This window comes from Vipera berus (genome assembly GCF_964194415.1).
Source record: "Vipera berus genome assembly, chromosome: 1".
NCBI lineage: Eukaryota > Metazoa > Chordata > Lepidosauria > Squamata > Viperidae > Vipera > Vipera berus.
Window position 1 is genome coordinate 243,812,483 of NC_138202.1, and position 7,969 is coordinate 243,820,451.

At 51.8% G+C, this 7,969-nt stretch overlaps 1 protein-coding gene across 2 annotated transcripts in view; it reads left to right on the forward strand.

Moving 5' to 3' along the window:
- ANKRD6 (ankyrin repeat domain 6) overlaps window positions 1–5,923 on the forward strand; it is a 92,123-nt gene extending 86,200 nt beyond the window's left edge. For both annotated transcript variants that reach the window (XM_081314801.1, XM_081314802.1), the window contains exon 16: window positions 4,976–5,923. In XM_081314801.1, the coding sequence (XP_081170927.1) occupies window positions 4,976–5,535 (560 nt within the window). In that variant the 3' untranslated portion in view covers window positions 5,536–5,923. The remainder of the gene's footprint in view (window positions 1–4,975) is intronic.
- Window positions 5,924–7,969: the final 2,046 nt, after the last annotated feature.

A 7,969-nucleotide genomic window follows, 5' to 3' on the forward strand; every position in this document is an offset into this window, starting at 1 on the left:
GCTTCCCCAACTTCCAACACTTATAATTACCGTATATACTTGAGTATAAGCCGACTCGAATATAAGCCGAGACCCCTAATTTTACCCCCCAAAAGTGGGAAAAGTTGGTGACTCGAGTATAAGCCGAGGCTGGGAAATGCAGCAGCTCACCTTATGCTCCTCTCCAGAGATCTTCCCTCAGCAGCGGCCGGCAAAGTAGCTCGCACGCGAAACAAGCCCGGCAGAGGAGCCGGAGCGGCGAGCAGAGGCGCCCGGCCCAGATCCTGCAAGGCCCGGCCGAGACACGCCCCCAGCAGCGGAGCTGCTCCGGCTCCTCTGCCGAGCTTGTTTTGCATGTGAGCTACTTTGCCTGACGCTGAGAAGACCCGCTTGGGCACTCGGGTTGGTGTCAGTCTCCGCAGGCCCTTCTCGTTTCCAGGAACGTCAAGCGTGCTTGGCTCCCCACCCCCACGGCAGGGCAGGGCAGGGCAGGGCAGAGACTTGCTCGCCCTTCTGACGGCCCTGAAGAGAAACGAAGGGCTTGCAAACTCCCCGCGAGAAGCTGGGCGAAGCGCGCGGCTGGGCGAGTGTGTGCCTGCGCGCGTATTTACGAAAGAAACGCTCCGAGAGTTCTTTCTCCGCCCCCTTGGGGGGAACTCTAGCGACTGCTGTAGCCGCGCTTCTCTTCTCGGCTCCGAAAATAGGGATTTCTACTCTCTCTCTCTCTCTCTCTCTCCCCTCCCCACCCCGCATTCTCCTGCCTCTTCGATTGCGACAATAAAAGGGCGAAGGGTGCGCTGGTTTCTTCCTCCTTCCTCCCCCCCTCCCCTCCCCTCCCCGATTGTCAGGTGAGGCAGCTGGAGGTCTGGCCGGGAGATTGTAGCCGTTTTGAAACGCCGCGTCTTGAAACGCCCGATCAGCTGATTTTCGGGTGGAAGAGCCGCGGCTTGAATCTGTTTGCATCTGCCTGAATTAGACCGAAACGGCCTGAATTTGACCAGAGTTGCTTTGTAATGGCTGGAGGAACTGCAGAGGAGGTCTTGCCGGGAGATTGTGGCCGTTTTGAAACGCCACGGCTTGAAACGCCCGATCAGCTGATTTTCGGGGCGGAAAGAGCCATGGCTTGAATCTGCTTGTATTTGTTTGAACTTAACCAGAAACGGCTCGTAATGGCTGGAGGAACTGCGGAGGGAGTGAATGCTCCAGCCTGGAATATTTGGAAAGGCTGGGGGAACCGGATGAACTGCAGCTTAAGCGACTGTTGCCGGAGGAGCCATGGCTTGAAACGCCCCAGTTTTGGGGCAGCGTTTGCTTGTTCCGGGTAGAAAAAACGCTGTCGACCCCGGCATCTTTTGCGGGGAGGGGTGAGGTGGGGTGGGGTGGGGTGGAGGAAGCAGTTTGCGAAGCAGCCGAAATGGGGGTGTCAAGCCCTACGGGGACCAGGGGAGCACTTCCAACAATGCCCGCGCAGCACCGAAGGCCCATTGGCGCCCGCACCCAACTGTTCGGCGGCCGAACGCCAGACCCGCTGCCGCACTTACAGCTGATCGGCGGCCGGAGGAGATTGCGAGCGGCTGCAGAGGTTCCGCGGCCGGATCAACAGCTGATCGGCGCCCGGAGGAGATTGTGGACGGGCGCAGAGGGTCCGCGTCAGCACAGACAGCTGATCGGCGGCTGAAGGAGACTGCGAGCGGCTGCGGAGGTTCCGCGCCGGCACAAACAGCTAAAGGGCAGCCGGGGACGTCTACCGGTGGTCACGCAGCGTGATCAACTGAGCGGCAGCTAGAAACAGCCGCCGCCGGTCGCACGGGCCTCACGGGACTTTTCGGGTCCGATGGCGGCTTGGAGAGTGTGGGTGGCTGCTTCGCAGACCTGGCGGTTGTAGCGGCATGCAAGGTCTGCGAAGCAGCCACCCACACTCTCCAAGCCGCCATCGGACCTGAAAAGTCCCGTGAGGCCCGTGCGACCGTCGGCGGCTGTTTCTAGCTGCCGCTCAGTTGATCGCGCTGCGTGACCACTGGTAGACGTCCCCGGCTGCCCCTTAGCTGTTTGTGCCGGCGCGGAACCTCCGCAGCCGCTCGCAGTCTCCTTCAGCTGCCGATCAGCTGTCTGTGCTGACGCGGACCCTCTGCGCCCGTCCACAATCTCCTCCGGCCGCCGATCAGCTGTTGATCCGGCCGCGGAACCTCTGCAGCCGCTCGCAGTCTCCTTCAGCCGCCGATCAGCTGTCTGTGCTGACGCGGACCCTCTGCGCCCGTCCACAATCTCTTCCGGCCGCCGATCAGCTGTAAGTGCGGCAGCGGGTCTGGCGTTCGCCCGCCGAACAGTTGGGGGGTGCGGGTGCCAATGGGCCTTCAGTGCTGCGCGGGCATTGTTGGAAGTGCTCCCCTGGTCCCCGTAGGGCTTGACACCCCCATTTCGGCTGCTTCGCAAACTGCTTCCTCCACCCCACCCCACCCCACCTCACCCCTCCCCGCAAAAGATGCCGGGGTCGACAGCGTTTTTTCTACCCGGAACAAGCAAACACGCAGGCAACCCTGCACTATTCAGCTCAGTGAAGTCACGCTTGAAACGGCTTGAAATGCCCGATCAGCTGATTTTCGGGGCGGAAAGCATGCGGTGTTGTTGTTTTTTTTTTGCTCCCCCCGAAAGTGAACAGCAGCTTTCCGTACTAGTGTATTTGTACTGCCGCGAGTGACAACTGACAAAGCTTGCCGGTGTGATCTTGATTTTGGAACTGATGAAGTCTGTTAACTAATTGATTGGCACTCCGGTCGCTCATCGCCGTGAAACTAGACCTTGTTTTTGGGTTGTTTTTTTTTGTACTTTGGGCTGATCAAATGGAATAAATGGAATAAATAAAAACACTGGCATGTCAAGACACCAGCACAAAGACCAAGGTACAAGCACCTCTCCTTCAGTCATTATTGAAACATTTGATCAGCCCAACTTCTTCTTCTTATTATTATTATTATTAAATCTGTTTTTTAACCAAGCGTGACTTCACTGAGCTGAATAGTGCAGGGTTGCCTGCGTGTTTGCTTGTTCCGGGTAGAAAAAACGCTGTTGACCCCGGCATCTTTTGCGGGGAGGGGTGGGGTGGGGTGGGGTGGGGTGGAGGAAGCAGTTTGCGAAGCAGCCGAAATGGGGGTATATAGAGGATGGGAGGTTCCCACCGAGAGAGCCAGCAGAGTTGTTGTCGAAGCGCGTCACACGCCTTTCCAACCACCAGAGAAGGGAGGAATAAGAAAGAAACACACACACACACACACACCAGGAAATCGAGGAAGCTTGCGTAAGATCTGAAGGAGACACGATCGTGGGAAAGGCACCGAGTGTGCCGTGGAAAAAAAAGAAAGGGTGGACTTGGGCTCGGCTGGTTTCGCAACGGGAAATGGGAAATCCCCGCAAAAGATGCCGGGGTCGACAGCGTTTTTTCTACCCGGAACAAGCAAACGCTGCCCCAAAACTGGGGCGTTTCAAGCCATGGCTCCTCCGGCAACAGTCGCTTAAGCTGCAGTTCATCCGGTTCCCCCAGCCTTTCCAAATATTCCAGGCTGGAGCATTCACTCCCTCCGCAGTTCCTCCAGCCATTACGAGCCGTTTCTGGTTAAGTTCAAACAAATACAAGCAGATTCAAGCCGTGGCTCTTTCCGCCCCGAAAATCAGCTGATCGGGCGTTTCAAGCCGTGGCGTTTCAAAACGGCCACAATCTCCCGGCAAGACCTCCTCTGCAGTTCCTCCAGCCATTACAAAGCAACTCTGGTCAAATTCAGGCCGTTTCGGTCTAATTCAGGCAGATGCAAACAGATTCAAGCCGCGGCTCTTCCACCCGAAAATCAGCTGATCGGGCGTTTCAAGACGCGGCGTTTCAAAACGGCTACAATCTCCCGGCCAGACCTCCAGCTGCCTCACCTGACAATCGGGGAGGGGAGGGGAGGGGGGGAGGAAGGAGGAAGAAACCAGCGCACCCTTTCCCCTTTTATTGTCGCAATCGAAGAGGCAGGAGAATGCGGGGTGGGGAGGGGAGAGAGAGAGAGAGAGAGAGAGTAGAAATCCCTATTTTCGGAGCCGAGAAGAGAAGCGCGGCTACAGGAGTCGCTAGAGTTCCCCCCAAGGGGGCGGAGAAAGAACTCTCGGAGCGTTTCTTTCGTAAATACGCGCGCAGGCACACACTCGCCCAGCCGCGCGCTTCGCCCAGCTTCTCGCGGGGAGTTTGCAAGCCCTTCGTTTCTCTTCAGGGCCGTCAGAAGGGCGAGCAAGTCTCTGCCCTGCCCTGCCCTGCCCTGCCGTGGGGGTGGGGAGCCAAGCGCGCTTGACGTTCCTGGAAACGAGAAGGGCCTGCGGAGACTGACACCAACCCGAGTGCCCAAGCGGGTCTTCTCAGCGTCAGGCAAAGTAGCTCACATGCAAAACAAGCTCGGCAGAGGAGCCGGAGCAGCTCCGCTGCTGGGGGCGTGTCTCGGCCGGGCCTTGCAGGATCTGGGCCGGGCGCCTCTGCTCGCTGCTCCGGCTCCTCTGCCGGGCTTGTTTCGCATGTGATTCCGGGCCAGGTGCTGCTGAGGGCGAGCAGAGGCGCCCGGGCCGGATCCTGCAAGGCCCCGGCCGAGACGCGACCCCAGCAGCGTCAGGCAAAGTAGCTCACATGCAAAACAAGCCCGGCAGAGGAGCTGGAGCAGCTCCGCTGCTGGGGGCGTGTCTCGGCCGGGCCTTGCAGGATCTGGGCCGGGCGCCTCTGCTCGCCGCTCCGGCTCCTCTGCCGGGCTTGTTTCGCATGTGATTCCGGGCCAGGTGCTGCTGAGGGCGAGCAGAGGCGCCCGGGCGACCCCAGCAGCGTCAGGCAAAGTAGCTCGGCCGCGCGCAAGTCCTCGGTAAGTTCTTTTTTTTTTGTTGACTGGAGTATAAGCCGAAGTGGATTTTTTCAGCCCAAAAAGTGGGCTGAAAAATTCGGCTTATACTCAAGTATATACGGTATTTGTTATCTTTCTGTTTACAGGAACAGAGCAACAGTTAGCAGGTGGTGCTGTGCCACCTCCTTCTGCAGCATCTCCTCAAGTGGTTAGGCCAAAGGAGAAAGCAGGTTTCAACAGATGGCAGCAAGAACTGCCAGCAGTGGAACACTCAGCTTCCAAAATAAGGCATGTCAAAGTACAAGATGTTTTGCAGGCCTCTCCTGAATGCACAAAGGCAGAATCACAGAGTGGCTGCTTGGTAGACAAAGGGACTCAAACGAAGAAAGCAAGTAAAAGCGGTCAGTTGAAGCACAGGACCCACCAACCAGTAGAAGCTCCATCTGGGCAGCACCCGCCTTCCGCCTCTGAAGGAAAGGGGCGCGCTCCTCAGCTGACAGGCACGTCTCAAGCTTTGGAAATTACTCAGTACTTCTTTGAGGCGGTGTCGAGTCAGATGGAGAAGTGGTATGAGAGAAAGATAGAAGAAGCTCGTTGCCAAGCTGACGAGAAAGCTCAGGAAGATAAAACTGTCCTTAAAGAATACATCAAGAGTTTAGAAGAGGAACTGCAGAAGCTAAGGACTAAAGTCCAGAAGGAAAACTAGCCCTTGCATGGCTCAAAAAAAAAAAAAAAAAGACACGTTGCTGTTTTCAAACTCTGCTGAAACAATATCAGGGCAGGGAATACTTATGAACTATTTCACTCATGTTGAACTTATGCCTTTAAAGATGAGACAGTATCCATGAAATTATTCGAGGAAACCAGTTTTCCTAAGCCAACACTTTGTTGATAGGCAAAATGTTGTTTTAGTTCTAAGTAGTGCTAGTTGTGATACTAATTCCAGGTAGAATGTGTTTGTTACCTATTGGTGCCCCTCAGATACACTGTTGGGAGTGAGTGAATGCCTATTCTTGTTTTTCAGTCCCTGTGCCATTGTGTGAATTCTTTAAAGTTTGATTATTTTATAATAAACTCTTTTATTACATATGAAACATTTTTTTAAGTTAAGAGCATTTTTTTATAGTATTGAGTATAGCATTTTTTTATAGTATTGGTATTTTTATTTAGTATGAGCTCGTATCTGAACACTGGATATGTTTTTGGGCACTGGTTACCTGAACACTTTATATGTGTACAATGGGCACAGTAGAAGACTGGTACAAGTTACAACCCTGTGAAGAAGACTGAGTTGAGAGCAATTGGTTTAAAATCATCCACTGAGCTTCCGTGGCTGAGGGTGCACTAGAACCTAGGACTCCTTACTTCTTACCCAATATCTTAACCCTAACAACTGAGTTGAATTTTGAAAATTGCAAACAGTGGCCAACATCAGAAAGACTATTTTCTTCTATACCAGGGGTCTTCAAACTTGTCCCTTTTATGACTTGTGGACTTCAATTCCCAGAATTCCTCAGCCAGGCACACTGGCTGAGGAATTCTGGGAGTTGAAGTCCACAAGTCATAAAAGCAGGGCTTTTTTTGTCATAGAACACCCAGAACGGAGTTCTCACTCCAGCCCACTACACAGGATTATTCTTGTAGGAAAAATAAGAAAAATAGGAGAAGGAAGCAATATATTCACCAACTTGAGTTATTTATAAAAATAATAAAGGTGGGATGTAAGTAATTAAATAACTTAATATTACCTTTTTTGATTCATACATAAATACTAACCATCATGTAATTTACTTTTGGTTTAGCAAAATGTGTGAACTAATTTGCTATGATTTATAAATTATCATATTTTGACTTCAGTCTTTACATTAAATCAGGGGTCTTCAAACTTGGCTTTTATGACTTGTGGACTTCAATTTCCAGAATTCCTCAGCCAGGCATGCTGGCTGAGGAATTCTGGGAGTTGAAGTCCACAAGTCATAAAAGCAGGGCTTTTTTTGTCATAGAACACCCAGAACAGAGTTCCGGCACCTTTGGAACCTTGTAGCCTTGTAGGGTAGGCATATGTAGCCTTGTAGGGTAGGCATATGACGTGAGTTCCAGCATTTTTTTTACTACAAAAAAAGCACTGCATTAAAAAGGCCAAGTTTGAAGACCCCTGTTCTATACCTTACAAGACTTTGTGAATCTCAAGTACTCCCAGCCCTAACAACTTTATGTATGGAGATTTATTTAACATTCTGGAGCTTCCCAGGGGATCACGATGACTAGACTATTCAGTTGCAGTGTTGACTAGGGCAGGGGTAAGGAACTTTGGCTTTTATGACTTGTGGACTTCAATACCCAGAATTCCTGAACCAGCCATGCTGACTCAGGAATTCTGGGAGCTGAAGTCCAACAAGTCATAAAAGAGCCAAGGTTGCCTACCCCTGGACTAGGGAGACTTGCTGTACTCAAGACGGAGCAAGGAATTGAAAATAGGCTTTGCGCACCTCTTCTCATGCTAAAAAGCTGACTGATGTGCAGTCAAGAATGATGTTAATTTGGTTGGATACAGGTAATCCTAAACTTATGACCACGACTGGGACCGCAATTTCTGTTGCTAAGCAAGTTGCGGTTAAGTGAATTGTGCCCAGTTTTACAATCTTTTTTGCCTGGTTGTTAAGTGAATTGTGCAATTGTTAAGTGAATCCAGCTTTCCCCATTGACTTTGTATGTTGGAAGCTGGCAAAGAAAGTTGCAAATGATGATCACATGACCCCAGGATGCTGCGTCTCTCTCTCTCTCTCTCTCTCACACACACACACACACACACACACACGACAGTTGATTGTAGAGATGCAACCATCAGAGTCTGCCCTCACTTGCTCCTACATTTCTTGTTGTGTTGCTTACATCAATCAACAATTCTGTTAATATTTACTAGCTCTTATTTAAGTTGTATTATGAAACTATCCCTTACATTGATCAGCTTGGATAGCAGACAGGGTGCTATGGGCTAGATCCTTACCATAGGGGCTCAACAAGATCCTGGTCGATCTTGTTAAGATTGGTTTTCCACACACCCACTACCAGCCACCTTTTATTTGTTAGATTTTTAGCCAAACTTTATGATTTTATAACTCAAGGTGGTGAACACGCAT